Source organism: Lepidochelys kempii, chromosome 8 (genome assembly GCF_965140265.1).
Source record: "Lepidochelys kempii isolate rLepKem1 chromosome 8, rLepKem1.hap2, whole genome shotgun sequence".
NCBI lineage: Eukaryota > Metazoa > Chordata > Testudines > Cheloniidae > Lepidochelys > Lepidochelys kempii.
The window spans coordinates 101,410,657-101,427,074 of NC_133263.1; the positions used below are offsets into that span (position 1 = coordinate 101,410,657).

At 42.9% G+C, this 16,418-nt stretch overlaps 1 protein-coding gene across 1 annotated transcript in view; it reads left to right on the plus strand.

Annotated features, from left to right (window-relative positions):
• Window positions 1–2,267, plus strand: part of TRABD2B (TraB domain containing 2B) — a 411,723-nt gene extending 409,456 nt beyond the window's left edge. The window contains exon 7 of the mRNA XM_073358274.1: window positions 1,750–2,267. Coding sequence (XP_073214375.1) covers window positions 1,750–1,972 — 223 coding nt within the window. The 3' untranslated portion in view covers window positions 1,973–2,267. The remainder of the gene's footprint in view (window positions 1–1,749) is intronic.
• Window positions 2,268–16,418: the final 14,151 nt, after the last annotated feature.

Below are 16,418 nucleotides of genomic sequence, written 5' to 3' on the forward strand. Positions count from 1 at the left end.
TGACCTCCTGAGGTCTCTTCCAACCCTAATCTTCTATATACTTTCAGACTGTCCCATGAGAAATGTGGCTACATGGGCTGTTTACTGCCTCGAAGTCCTGTTTCACTGGTGATTAAGAAAACTGCAGAGAGAATCTGTGGATACCAGCATGCACATTAGATTGTCACAGGCGTTTCTATCATTTTTCACCTTGTTTGCCAGGAGAATGCACTGCTTCTTTGAGGATAATCTACTAGAGGTGCTCCAAGATTTGCTATACTCGACTAATGCTGTCACACTGGTGCACATGATTGCTTATTAATTACTGAATGCTGGTAGTGAGTTTGATGCTGTTCATTACATAGAAGCAGACTCTGTCTGACATGGGGCTTGCAGTTTAAGAGCAAAAGCATGGGCATAGATGGGACTTTTTACTTTGGATTTCACTGGGACCAGAATTTGGTCCTTGTGACATATAGGGTAATTTCCTGCAATATCTTTGGGAGATCTGACTGTATTAAGTTTATGTATCATTGTAGACCACCCAGGGACCATATGTAATTCCATGGGGGATGGTAACCACAGCCCCTCCAGGAACTAAGAACAGTGAAGTGGTGATTAGGCAAATTCACTTTAGGGAGGCTTGCCTATACTAGTTCAGACTGGATTCTCCAGAGGCCAACAGACACAAAAAGGACTTTTCAATACTTAGTCTGAGTTTAACCTGATGTAAGGCCATCTTTCTGGTCCAGTCAACAGACAGGACCTACTGTCCAAGGGACACCCCAGTCCTTAGGGAAGGGTTGGAAGGACTAACACTGACCGGAGTTCTTGTGGAGTTGTGGGGCTGGTCTTTGGTAAACTTATCAGCAAACGGGTAGATTCTTTTATTGTTTTAATATGTTTTTTCTGTAACGCTTTTACCTTACAAATAAACATGCTTGCTTAAACAGAGATGCGTGGTAACTTAAAACCGTGAGCAATTATGCTAATGATAGCATCTGAGATGAAAAGCAAAGCAGGCCTATCTAGGCAGTCTGACTTGCTGGGGGAATTCAGAGTGTAGGCAGGGAACTGGGCCTGAAAATACCCCAGTCAAGGGGGAGTGAGATGCATGTCTCTGCCCAAGAGAGGTGATGGCTGGGGAGCCAAGAGGCCTACATGTCAGAGCCTTTGGTGGACCATAGAGGGGGGAAAAGGTGGAGTTGCCCTGAACTGTGACCATCCTAACAGCATGCATAGCCACACTAAATGCCAGTCCAGTGGGAAGAAGCTTGGGTTTTTTGTTTATTTCAAAAACTCAGTGAATCATCAGTCATGTAGTTATTAGACCAGACCCTCATCTGGTATAAACAGACATAGCTCCACTGAGTCCATTTCAAGTGTGTTGTTTTGACAGACAATTCCTTGTAGCCAGGGAAGAACTGAAGCTCACATCTCTAAGTTTGCACACATAGGCGTGGCCACGTGACTAGAGTCAGGACTCTGGGGTTCTATTATTGATTTTTTCACTAGGTTACGTTAGGTAAGTCACTTCCCTGTGCTTCAGTTTCATACACGCACACACCCGCCCCCAGTAAAACAGATGAATAACACCTCTCATGCAGGGATGTGGTGAAATAATTAGCACAGTGAACTCTTCCATGGAAAGGAACTCTATCTGTTCAAACTATTGTTCTTATTACTGATTAGGAAGATGTAGACTCAGCAACCACTTGCATACTGAAAAAATAATCCTGTTTAATTTTGTCCTCTTGTCTTTTCTCCTAGCACGACCACGCTACCTTCCCACATCAGGATAACCAATGGCTACATCACAGTCAATCCTCCCGTTTGGTTTTCAAACCAACTGGATCAGAGACCACGTTCAGCTCTCCCGTTCCACCGTCAGCCAAAGAGCTCAGCTGCTGGCCGGGTATTGGCGCCATCCATAACTGCTTCTTTCTATGTGTCAATAGTGTCTTTTGTCCTGAGTCTATTGAGGTCTTCCTGACCAACCTAGGATTACGTGCAATACCTAAAATGGAGAACAGAGATAATTTATGAATGAGTGTGTGGTTTTCTCCATGACGGTTTCAACCTGGACCTTCTCACCAAGGAGAAATCGTAGTGTCTCTAGCTGGTTTTGTCTCTTAGCCCAGATATATTTTGAAACTCTAAAGCTTTATTGTAACACTGACTTACATCTTCTTTTTTGTAGAAGGATCTTTATTTCCCATAGTGCTATGGGGCTTTGTAAAATATATGTGTTCATATATATATATAAAAAAAAGAAAAAGTGTATTTATTCAACTGGTAAACTTATTTTTCTTGGTATTGGATATGTTAATAACATCCCCATTAAACAGTAGTGACGATGAAACAGATAAATTAATATTTTCTAGATTTGTTTTTTTTAACCAATGAATCTGAAATGACACCCAAAGATGCTGTTTTGGTCATTAAAATGTTACACTAACCCTCCCATAGGCAAATCTATGCTGATGGCTGAGATTAGTGGGGGGGAGTGGGGGGGTATATCCGTTTAGCATAATTTAGACATATTTTAGACAATTCATGCTGTCTGTGGCCTTGGTGTCACTAGGGAAAAAGGCATGTTCTTAACTCAAGTTAGGGAACCCAAGGTAAAATCCTCTTGAAGAAAAGACCATTTGTGGTTTTCATATGAGTTGGCAAGTCAAGATAAACCCTGAGCTTCCCCCACTGCCTTCAACTCAACCTGTAAGAAAAGTGGAGACTGTGTTGTCTTCTCTAGGATTAACAAACTAATACATTATGATAGCTAACTTCAGTCAAGAACTCACCTTTTTCCTAGTGAAAATGCATGGCATCAGTCTGGAGTAATTCTGCGGAGTTGGTTTTTCCTCTCACACCCTTTTTGCATGAGTGTGACTCCTCACTGGATTTACTCAGATTTACACAAGTGCTAATGAGAGCAGAATTTGCCCTACTTACAGGATTTAAATGTTTAATAGCATGCTAGTCTATAAAGCTTCTCAGCTGTGGCCACGCTTCACCTTGAGTAAGTTGGGGATGCAGAAGCATCGTAAAGTTTGCTTTTGTAGCCACGATCCTGCTGCTGTGATATGCGTGGCTGCTTTCTCTGTAACGTTCTGGCCTGATCCAAAACCTATTCAAATCAATGAAAAGACCCCCCCTGATCTCAGTGCGTCTTGGATTTGGTCCTTTCAATGGGTTTTGGATTAGGTTCTTAGAAGAGCATGAAGACAAAGGGCCAGATTCACAGCTAGTCTAGATCATGGCAGCTCCACTGACTTAAACAGAGCTGTGCCCATTCACACCAGTTGTAATTTTGGATCATTATCTATGTAGCTAGTTTTGAGCTTGGCAGTGGTGGAAAAAGTACATCTCTTGTTCATAATTCCAATCACACTTTGAAAGACAGCGCTAGAGAAAAAAAGAGATGAAACATATGAAACTTTGCCCAGGCTTCGTCCTCAAAGAGAACGAGTCTTGCCAGAAGATAGCTGGGTTAATAGACCTGGTCGAAATGTTTTCATCAAAACAGTTTTTAATGAAAAAACAAAATGACCAAAATGAAATGCGTTTGCAGAAAATTAGATTATGTTTTAGAAGAATGGTGCAAACCTAGGTAGGTCCGCTGTTTGCGGAACTAGCCCTGTTTTTCCAGGGGCACGCACATAAGGCTTCAAGTGAAATGGAAGCCATCAAGCTTTGCCCCCAGTGACAGCTACAAGGACATCTCATGCATACTATTCCATTGTATATTTTGGTGTGTGGACGATTAGAGATGTTGGTTTTGGAAGGAAGCCATTCCCCTTCCATGATATTTATTGCACTGGGCCATGTATTGCAAGCATGTTTTAGGAACTTCCGTTACAGCTTTATTTGAGCGGTTGCACTGTTGAGGACTTCATTTGAATATAATGTCTTAAAAGGCCTTCAAATTCAACTTTAATGCACCTAAACCAGGGATGCTGTATGGCTGTATTCTAGACAATGAACGGACCATCTGAACTGAGAATTGTGAACTCATTTAAGAATAAACTATCCCACAGTAAATCGACCTGTAGGTAATGCAGGTTTTCTTGGTGTGATGCTACAGTACAGAGGAAGATTATTATTACTTGAATATGCTAGCATAGCATCCAGAGACTCCAGATGAGATGGTGGCCCCATTATTCTAGGCGCTGTACAAACACACAGTGAGTGACAATTCCTGCCCCCAAAAATGTACAGTCTAAATCAGGGGTGGGCAAACTATGGCCCGGGGGCCTCATCCAGCCCTTCAGATGTTTTATTCCGGCCGTCGAGCTCCTGCTGGGGAGCAGGGTCCATAAGCGCAACCTGGAGCTTGCACCCCTGACCCACTCCAGCGCCCCAACCCCCTGTCCCAGCCCTGATCCCCTTCCCACTCTCCAAACCCCTCGGTCGCAGCCCAGAGCACCCTTCTACACCCCGGACTCCTCATCACCAGCCTCACCCAGAGTCCACACTCCCAACCGGAGCCGCCCCCCCACCCGAACCCCAACCTCCTGCCCCAGCCCAGAGCCTCCTCCCCCACCCTGAACTCCTCATTTCTGGCCCCCACCCCAGAACCCACACTCCCAGCCGGAGCCCTCACCCCCTCCCAACCCCCAATTTCGTGAGCATTCATGGCCCGCCATATGATTTCCATACCCAGATGTGGCCCTCGAGTCAAAAAGTTTGCCCACCATTGATCTAAATAGGCAAGACAGAGAAAAGGTGGGAGGGGAACAAGAGATCCACAGCGCTGAAGTGAGTGCCCCAGGTCACTGGGAATGTCGGCGGCAGAGCTAGGAGTGACACCCAAGTCTTGTGACTCTCAGGCCTCTGTCCTATCCATTAGACCAGACTGATTTTTTGTGGGGGACGGAGGGGTTGCATCGTTTTAAGTCTATGGACATCTAGGAATTTCAGGGTTGTTATTAGGCTGCACACCATAGTCAGTCAGAACTTCACCCTAGCAGCAGGGATAGAACTCAGACCCTCCTGCTCCAAAAGCATGGGTTCCTACCGCCTGAGCTAAAGGAGAATCTCCGTTAGCATGATAAGACCTATGACATGCGGCTGAGTAGTCCTGAGTCTCTCTCATATAGGAGAATGGTACACATACCCTTTAGCCCAATATACTACGATACTTATTCTACATGTATTCTAGTTATAGCTGTCACGTCCCAAGATTGCATCTGTATTTCAGGGGAAACAGGCATTGCCACCATTTATTTGAATGACTCTGTACACGGATGTTCAAACTTCATAGTGTGGTCCATGTTTTATATAGAGACTTCCTCCTGGAGACCTCCCCTTGCATTCAATATTAGGCCACTTTCCTTCCAATTCAAAATCCTAGAACATCTCTGTAGCAACTTCCTCATGTGGAAAAGTAATATCAGCTAAGTATTGAATTGATAGTTAGCTGTTTTGAAGGCTATTTTGAAGCTGGAGCTAAGGAGAAGGACCTGTACTGGATGATCTAGCTTTCCACAGACTTTAGAGAACTGTGTTGAAGTCATTATCATAGAGGTTCCCTAACTAATTTGATAATATTCCCTGTGTGCTTTAGTGTACAGATATCTGTCCAGTTAACTGGTTCCAATCAACTGTTTTTAAATCATACCAGTAAATATGTAAGGGACTGCAAAATGAGTATAGCATAGACAAAATGGAATATTTAGTAATTAATTATGCTAACCCAGTACTAATAAAAATACGCTAATGCTAGATAGCACAGAGCTATGTTTCTGAAAGAGCCTTTATTCAAATGGGCCATGTTAATGTCATGACTGTTTTCCACATGAGTTTGGAGAGTGTCTATATAATTCAGAGGGGAAACATGTTGTGTACATAATAGTAATAACCACACACTACTAGCTTCATTGGGATTTTATTTTCCTTCTCTTTTTTGAGCCTTTAGGTTTCATATTTTCCAGCTTTTTTCAGCAACCAAGAGGGATAGAAGCTGATTTTTTCCCTGATGAAAACCGAGATCCTCATGGATCATCACCTGAATCCAGGAGCTGGGGATTTTAGAAAAACACCAAATACCACAAAACTCACAATACAATTGTGAGAGTTTGGCATCATTGTTGTGGGACTTACACGTAATCAACAGATTTCATGAGATTTCTGCTACTCAGGGCCAAGATTTTGGCATTATTGAATCTGAACCTGAACACTCATCTGATTCAGGGTATGTCTACACTTACCATGGATCAATGCTGCGGTGCTTGATCAACTAGGGGTCAATTTAGCAGGTCTAGTGAAGACCCGCTAAATCAACCACAGATTGCTCTCCCATAGACTCTGGTACTCCACCGGAACCAGAAGCATAAGGTAAGTCAACGAGAGAGTTTCTCCCGTTGACCCAGCACAGTGTAGACACCGCAATAAATAGATCTAAACTACGTCGACTCTAGCTATGTTTTTCACGTAGCAGGAGTTGGTTAACTTAAGTTGATTTAACCCCGTAGTGTAGACCTGCTCTCGGTGTCACAGCAATCAATCGTAATACATCCTGCCCTATGTCCGACTGTGATACTGCAACTAATGCCAGTTAACGATCCAGCTGCTATCCCTGCCGAAAGGAATGTACAATACCACAATCGAAAGAGCAAAGGGACTCTATTTTACTTCTTTCATCGTTTCCCTTGCCAAAATGCATTGCCATTTGAAGAGCATGTATGGGGAGAGTGGGAGAGAAGATACATTGCATTTTGTGAATGGCATATTTTTGGTTCAAGCACTCGCACCGTTGAATAATGCTATCGTCTTCCTAGAACTCTATTGGCAATGACTGCTGAGCATGATTAATGATAATTATGCTCTGCACAGGTGTCAAACTCCCCCCTTCCTTGAACCTCCCTGCTCAGTTCTGCAAACTCAGTTGTAGTTTAGGAACACTCAGTATGCAGTGCTGTGTGTTTATCTAACCTCTTTGCTATTGAGCTGGCAAGAGAGGCAGTAATCCAAGCCATCCTTAAGGCAGTGCTCAGTCTATTGGTATGAAGAGGTATTTCATTACAAAGCATCATCTATTTAGGACGTCAGTTTTCCACAGCATGTTACAGTTATGTCAGAGAAACCGCAGTGCTAAGGTTTAGCTTTTTAAAATCAATCAGCCCAGCATAAATGTCATTGTTCCAAATTGTCATTAAGTAACCTAAGGTATTTCTACACGTCATTTGGCCAAAATAACCTTGAGCCACCTCTCTTAAGTGATCTATATTACATAGAGTGCTCTGGATTTCAACTTCAATTTTGAACCTGCTCTACCTGAGCAGAAGAAAACTCCAGCTGCCTGATTTTGATCTCAGTTCACCACTTTTTGCACCAGCATGATTCAGTAAATATAATCCAGATTACACGGGTGCAAAAAAGAAGAGTAAGGGGTGACTTGATTATAGTCTGTAAGTATCTACATGGGGAACAAATATTTGGTAATGTGCACCTCAATCTAGCAGAGAAAGGTCTAACACAACACAGTAACTGAAAGTTGAAGCTAGACAAATTCAGACTGGAAATAAGATGTAAATTTTTTTAACAGTGAGAGTAATTAACCATTGGAACATTTTAACAAGGGTCATGGAGGGTTCTCCAAGACCGGCAATTTTTAAATCAATAGTGGATGTTTTTCTAAAAGATCTGTTCTAGGAATTATTTTGAGGAAGTTACGCAGAAGGTCAGACTAAATGATCACAGTGGTCCGAGCTAGCCTTGGAATCTATGAAGCAGAGATAGCTCAGGACTGTCTACCCATGCTGGGAAGTACCGGCCCAGCTGCTGTGTAGACATACCCCTCGTGGCTAGCTTTTAAACTGGTGCCTTAAGCTAGGGAAACTCCATGAGAACTTCCCAACTGTTAACTCTGCTGCTTCTTGTGGAGGGGTGATGAGTCTTCATTTGAAGTTCAAGATGCATATTGGTCAGCGTCCACTTCAAATGTGTGTCAAATATTTCTAGGATTTCTTTGTTCCTCTTCCTCCTCCCACTTTTGTGACCTGTTTTGAAGAGTTCTTTAAGAGTGTAATTAAAAAGATGCTTTCTAATGTTATTTTTTTCAAAATATTTTTGTAGCATAATATATGAATAAAAGTTATTATAAATCCACAGCACACCAGTCTTGTATGTCTAGGTTCTTCCCCCCATGAACTAGGTGTTCATTGAAAACACGTGACAATTCAAATCTCAACTTTGAAGTGCAGAATTTGAAAGCTGCCTTTTGCACAGGATGGGCTCATTTTCCCTGGAAATGAGGGCCATTTCAGAGTGGGAAATGCCTGAGATGGGGCAATCTTTGCAGTAAAATGGAGCCCTCCTTAGAGGTCATCGTGAACAGTGGGAATAGCTCCAATAAAGCTATGCCACATTGCACCAGGCGAAGATCTGGCCCCGGGAGCCAATGGAGTTACCTCAATGTCAGTGAGTTTCGAATCAAGCTCTTGTGTATTGCAGGAACCATGTCGGTAGCCCTAATTCTCCTTTTGCACTAGTGATCTAACGTCATTGGGCCAGATCCTCAGCTGTTGGAAGGAGTGGCTTCTCTGAAGTCAATGGAGCTCTAGCACTTTACACCAGCTAAGGAGCTGCCCCTTTAACTTCAATGGTGTTACTCTTGATTTACACCATTGTGAGCCTAGAATCGGGTTCTGTGTAGGTCTGGAGGCAGGATTTATTACTTAACTCCATGATGTGAGGGCTGCTACAGCGATAACTCACACGTCTGTATATCCCAGTAAAAACCTTGTGTAAATGGACAAGACAGAGGGCCTGCGCTCAGTCCCGGTGGGAAAAGAAGGTGTTTTATTTGAATGAAAACAGTTGGTGTCTTTTGAGCCTTGAGCACACCCTTTTGCAGCTGGCTGTAATCTTTGAATTGTGTATCCCTTGGAGATAAAGCGGAGGTTAGCTGCGTGCATGAAGATAAAGAGGGCTTTGGGAATTTGCTCATTTTTTGGCACATTCCACATTGTTACAATGAAAGCCTGCAGCAAATCATATGCATTATAACCGCTAGCGCATACCTTTCCCTGAATACGTTGCCCTTAATCGCACCTTAATTAGGTGTGAAAGCCTTTGCAATTTAAAGCAATATTTCGAGGTGTCTGGGTCATAGATGTTTCTTTGACAGACAGCCATTCAGTGTGGCGCTCTGTCCCCCTCTAGTGGTCGTTGGGTTTGCTACCACCACAGCTAATAGAGTGTGATTTTCTAGCCCAGACATTAAGGTGCAGATTCTCAAAGGTATTTAGCCACTGATTTCAGTAGGAATCAGACACCATAATAGCTTTGAGGATCTGAGCCTAAACACTGGGGATTTAAGATCCAGGTTCAACCCCTAATGCCAATGACCCATCCAAGAGCATAACATCACAGCCTAATAGTTATTGCTGCTGAGAAGTTGTAGATTTCCCATCATCCCATTGAGAACTGGTCAAAACATGCAGGAAAATGTTCAACATTTTTGGAGAATAGTTTTCATCAGTACTTCGAATTTAAAATATGTTCAGCACTCGAACAGGTCAGAAACCAGCAATAGATATTCTTGGGAAATGTTCACAGCAAATTTTCATTCACATTTTGAAAATCTGAATATTTTCAGACCACTCTAATGTCAACGTTTCATGCTCAATGGGGTTGGCCCAGCTTCTGATCATCTTTCAGACTTTTGAGTGCTGCCCCTTAAGCTTTTCCATCCAAACCTAATGAAATCAGGTGGCTTCAATCAGATGGGTTGCCATTTAAGCAGAGCTGGCTGGAAATTTTTGAAAAAAAAATTCCCTCCACCCACCCCTCCCCCAACACAAATTACTGTGCACTCAATGATGCTGAGGTCCTGTGGGGGAAAAATGGTTAGGCATCATATAATTAAAGCCTTATCATCATGCATATTCATAAGGGGATAGAATTAAGGGTTACCTGGTCAACCTTAATTCTGGCATTTCCGATCTCTTGCAATATTGATAACATTCTTTAAGTGTAGTTGGTTTTTGTATGTAATAAATGATATGTTGGTAAGGAAGTGTGAGTTTAAATAAGTAAATCTAATGTCTAAATTGGACTTGTGTAATATACACATTGATGGCACCAGAAGAGGGTGTAAGTTGCCCCAAATAGACTTCCTCTGCACTTACTTCAGCTCATCTTTGAATCTGGCCCTCACCCATTGTAGCATCCTGCATGGAACCTGGAAGGAGGAGTACTGGTTGCAGGGGGAAGAGTTTGGAGGAGGCCCCAAGGAGTCAGTCTGTGTGCACATGGCTAGACTGCTAGCTGCCGTTGCAGCAGCTGTGTAAGTTGTTCTCTTAATAAAGAGCCGGTTTAGTTTTACAAGCATGGAGTCCTTCCATGTTATCACCCAGCACATGGATCATGGTGGCAGTGGTCAGTTTAATGAGACCCACAGTAAGGAAAAGAATGTGATTAGCAGGAAAAGAAAGCAGAACTTAGAAACAGCTCAAACATTGCGGGACTCAGAGCACTGGGAATGCAGGAATTTCAGATTAAAAAAACCTTGCACAAGAATGGAAGTAACGGAAGCAACAATTTCATCTGTAGACAAAGCTGATCATGGGGGATAAAGATGACAAATGCAGGTAACGCTTTTTTTTAAACTATCTCTTGGGGGAGGGAGGGAGGACAAGAAGTGAGTAAGGATGTGTCTACACGTTGATCAAGAGCTGTGATTGCAAACCCCAGTTACTAACTCAAGTAACAGTAGCAGTGTAGCCATGGCAGCATGGGCAATGGCATGTGTTAGCCACTCAAGTGTGTACCCAGCGTAGGGGAGTCATTTTCTATGGGGCAAAGGTGTGAGTTGCCCCCCAGCGTTGCTGTGACTCCTCCCCGGACTTATCATAGGGCTATACGCTCCACTCCCTGCCTCCCTGACATCACAGGATATAATATAATCACATATAATATAATGTTCTGTGTGCTGTGTCCCCTGCCCCCACCCAGAATTTTTCGGAACTGGTGCCCCTAACCCAGGGAGCTGGAGGAGGTTGTGCTCAGGAGGTTTGCCTGTGCCACCCCTACACTGCCATTGTTACTCCAGCTAGCCCTGATCCAAGCTAGTTTAGATAAACCAACATGGGCTCCAATCATGCCTGTTGATTGCAGTGTAGACATACCCTAGGACACTGCAACCAAGAATAATGCCCAAAACACTGGAACAGCTGATAACTGTGTTTGATGAGAGATGTGACCCCAGACAGAATGGGACTGTAGAGAGATCCTGCTTTTTTCACTCAAAATCAAGAAACAGAAGAGAGAGTAGATACTTAGCTGAGAAATCTGGCATCCACATGTAGCTTTGGAGATATAAAAGATTTACCAGCTAGAAAGAGGATTGTTTGTGGGACACATGAGTCCAGCTTCCAGGAGAGATTGAGAGAAAGAGCTCTAGCTGTAGAGAAATGCCTCCAAGTAGCAAGTAGGCAGTGTTGTTGTAGCCGAGTTGGTCCCAGGTTATTAGAGAGACAAGGTGGGTGAGGTAATATATTTTATGGGACCAACTTCTTACACAGGGGTCTTCTTCAGAAGAGCTTCTTTAGTTGGTCCAATAAAAGCTATTACCTCACCCACCTTGTCTCTCTAATAACCTGGGACCAACTCGGCTACAACACCGCGTACTTGAAGCCATTTCACAGGTCATCTGAAGAGGAGCTCTGTGTTGCTTGAAAGCTTGTCTCCCTCACCAACAGAAGTTGATCCATTAAGCTATTACCTCATGCACCTTTCGCTCCAAGTTGCAAGGGCAGTTGTACAGTCCAGGGAAAGGATCAAAACCATGCCAGCCACTAGCAGAGAACAAGGTCACGCTAAAGGACCGCAAGAGGCAGGCCAGAGACAGACCAACTGAGACTGCAGACATCATGGTGTCATTTACATGCTGAGGGACCAGAAGCAAAGAGGTGAGGCAGCAAAGTGAATAAAAGGCAGGTGTGGAAAGGGCTCAGTTAAATATCACCCTGCCTTACTTTAATGGACACATTTTCCACCTTCTTCCAGCTGTTCAGCATGTAATCTAAACCATTTGAGGCTATGTCTACACTTCCCCTTATGTGAATAAACCACCTCCCTGAGCGACATAAGCTACACCAACAGAAGAGCCGGTGTGGCCAGCGCTATGTTAATGGGAGAGCTTTTCCCGCCGTCACAGCTACTGCTGCTCATGGGGGCTGGAGTAAAGCTGATGGGAGAGTTCGCTCCCGTTGACTTAGAGTAGCTACACTAGAGAACTCACAGTGGAGCAGCTACATCAGTGCAACTGCATGGCTGTAAACTCTGTAGTGTAGCTGTGCCCTTAGATTCCCTTACACACCAGACCATGGGTGTAAATCAGTCTAGGTACTCCAGCTGAGTCTAAAGGCGTTTAACTTATACTACATTACCCATTCCCTCTGAAACTGGTGAAGGGTTTTTAGATTTTCAAAAGCACCCACATGACTTAAAAGCCTATGGTCAACTTTCAGAAATGTCTTAAGCACTTAGGAGCCTAAATCCCGTTGCCTTTAAATGAGACTTAGCCTCCTACCCACATCCCTTTTGAAAAATGGCTCTTAGGCTCCTAAGTCACTTAGCTGCTTTTGAAAATTTTACCCATCCTAATTACTTTGTGAGCAATGTTTAGCTAGATTAAGCCTAACGATGCCCTTCTCTATATTTTTCCACCCAGGCAGAATTGCAGATGGCTGTGTAATTTGTATTAAATGCCATTTGAGATCTAGGATGCTTACACACAATCATACAAGCGTTGTGGCCCAGTATAGTATAAGATCAGCTTCCACAGATCAGAAGCTGAGAGATGAGTGCCCATGTCTCTAGCCATTTTCTGCTCTCTTGAAACCAGAGACACAATTTTCTTACTGACCGATACTCTTTAATTGTTCCGTGCAGTGCTGTTTTTGCCATGTTGGTTCCAGGATATTAGAGACACAAGGTGGGTGATGTAATATCTTTTATTGGACCAATTTCTGTTGGTGAAAGAGGCAAAAAAAGGGGGATTAGTGGGTTTCAGACTGTAAGCCGTACATTCTGTGTCTTTATTAAGACCATGAATTTTAGTGTCTAGCAAAGTCATGAACTTAAGCTCCCAGGCTCATCTTAGGAAGGTGTTGTGCAGGTGTCCTTTGAGGCTGAGTACTAAGAAGTCTACTATGGAGTGATTGGTTTGTGAAAATTGTTAACCTGGGGTGGTACAGTCTTTGCCTTTTATTATTTTTCTGTGTGAGTTCATTTGAGAGCGTAGTGATTGTCTGGTTTCACCCACATACTTATTGGGGCGTTTAGTGCACTGGACATGTTGTGATAGGCATGTGTAGGACCCATGGATCCTGGAAGGTGGGAGGTGTTGATCATCGTAGCAGTGGAGAAATGTCTGCAGGTTTTGCATCTGCTGTTATAGCACATATGATATAAGATATACTTACGCTCAACAATCTGTTCCACCTTATATTTAGCTGTGACACTCTGAGTATCTTTCCTACACCCGAAGAACAGCTCTGTGTAAGCTTGAAAGCTTGTCTCTCTCACTGACAGAAATTGGTCCAATAAAAGATATTACCTCACCCACTTGGTCGCTCTTTGATTGTGTGGACTTAAGTTAAACTCATAGAGTTCTTAGGGCTCCATTTCTTAGGACCAGGACATGCTGCATGGGGCAGGCAGTATTCACTAAAGTAAGGTACTTCCAGTTAAGAGCTCATCCTTTCTCTGTCTGCTGAAGACCTGGTGTTCATATCTGTTCTTTCTCGATTGCCACAACAAACTGGTTAAAAAAGTCTCCTAGGACAAGGGTTTTAGATGTTGCAGACTTATGAAAAACATGCCTTTGTTTGCACATGTACCCTACTGCTCAGTGTATTTTACAGCCTGGGTCCCCCTCTGGCCACAGAGGATATGAACATTACAGGCCTAGGTGGAGAACCTCAGCTCAGCCTCCAGTAGCTTTTAGCTCTGGAGGTCCATGGTTCAAAGTCCGAGGTACCAGCTAAGAAAGTGGCTGTCACACACATGAATAAGTACTTGATGTACAAATACTCAACAGCATGTCCAGTTTTGTGCATACATATGCATATTTTACAGAAACAGCTTTGGTGCTGCTGTTTTAAAATGTATCCCTTTAAATCCGTGTGTCCAACTGGAAGTGAAAGTAAAACCAGAGGAACTCCAGCCATCAGAGGAGGACACCCAACCAACAAAAATAACCAGAGACCCATAGTTCTGCTGCCAGTAATAACTGCAGTAATAGGAAAATGAGTATGTACACAGTTTACTAAACATTTGGATGGTGAGAATGTAATTATCTAATTTCAATAGGGTAGATGAAAAACACCAAAAAGTTTTACTGAAAGTTACAAATTTCATGCTGCTTTCTTTGACTGATGATTTCCTTTGCTGTGAATGAAGGGCTCAGATGATTTACTTGTGCAGCTCTTGGGTGAGTGTCAGCTCCTGGCTCTTTGATGGGTGGCATGCAAATGTGATGGAAATGTAACGAGCTCCGACATTTTAAAGTTTAAAGTTGGACTGGACAGATTACCCAAGAATATACTGTAGGGAACAGTCCTGTGCTTGATATGCTAAATAGAGGACTGGCTAATGATTTGATGCAAACCTCAATGGAATCAATGGAAATGGAATGGAGGCAATGGGAAAAAACTTTGGATTGGGTTCTGGATGATTGGCTTTTCTAGACCAGTGGTTCTCAACCAGGGGTACATATACAGTCTTCTAGGGGGTCCATCAACTCATCTAGATATTTTCCTAGTTTTACAACAGGCTGCATAAAAACACTACAGTATAAACTAAAATTTCATATGGACAATGACTTGTTTATACTGCTCTATATACTGTACATTGAAATGTAAGTATACTATTTATATTCCAATTGATTAATATTGTTAATTATATGGTAAAAATGAGAAAGTTAGCAATTCTTCAGTAACAGCATGCTATGACATTTTTGTATGTTTATGTCTGATTGTTTCAGCAAGTAGCTTTTAAATGAGGTGAAACTTAGGGGTACACAAGACAAATCAGACTCTTGAAGGGGGTACAGTAGTCTGGAAAGGTTGAGAGCCACTGTTTTAGATAGTAGGCCCCAATCTTGCAAAAACTTGAGATCATGCTTTCCGTTGAGCACATAAGTAGCCCCATGGACTTCACTGGATGGGTGTGTTTGTGTGCAAGCAGATTTCTAAAGCCATTCACTTTATTCCATTGAGAGCGAGACGAGATTAAAATATCAACAAATTACATGAAGTCAAAACGGCATCGTGTTGATTTTCAGAGGAATAGAGGAATGATAATAACAGCCAGACACAATGTATGAATGCTAATAAAGATCATTCACACCCGGGGTCCCTTGGTTCTTCCAGTGAAGCACAGTGGGAAGAAAATGACCAGTATAATGTGAGAAAACATCAACAGCCAGCAGACAGAGGTGAATCAAATGAAAGACAGATGGAGGTGGAAAATGGGAGATTCCTGCTCTGTTTTACAGAGAAGCTCAATGAAGTGCAATGGCCGTATTATTCTTGAGAATTATGACATCAGTTTTAGAATGCGTTGGCTCCAGATGAGGCGAGATTAATAAGACTGGGAAGACTTAATTAATAAGACTTAATTCATAATTAATAAGACTTTTCAGCTTGGAAAAGAGACGACTAAGGGGGGATATGATAGAGGTCTATAAAATCATGACTGGTGTGGAGAAAGTAAATTAGGAAGTGTTATTTACTCCTTCTCATAACACAAGAACTAGGGGTCACATAATGAAATTAATAGGCAGCAGATTTAAAACAAACTAAAGGAAGTATTTTTTCACACAATGCACAGTCAACCTGTGGAACTTCTTGCCAGGAGATATTGTGAAGGCCAACACTATAACAGGATTCAAAAAAGAACTAGATACGTTCATGGAGGATAGGTTCATCAATGGCTATTAGCCAGGATGGGCAGGAATGGTGTCCCTAGCCTCTTGTTTGCCAGAAGCTGGGAATGGGTGACAAGGGATGGATCACTTGATGATTACCTGTTCTGTTCATTCCCTCTGGGGCACCTGGCATTGGCCACTGTCGGAAAACAGGACACTGGGCTAGATGGATCTTCGATCTGACCCAGTATGTCTATTCTTATGTTCTTATCAATATTTTGCTGTTCTCAGTTTTGCATCTTCCAGGAAATAGGGTTTTTCATGTATATACTTAATACTGATTGGTTGGTGAATCAGTTAGCTGGCTAGCCAGTGGAGTGATTCCACAGTCCCTCAGAGGAGGGGACAGAGTCTGCCCGGGTTCCAAATGGAGATTTCTGCAGGCAAGCAGAGGGATGAAATTATTGCCGTACTTCTGACTCAGCAGGCTGCACGGAGTTGAAGAACAAAGACACTAGCTGAGGATCGGCTGAATTCAACCTCAGGGTTTGGAACT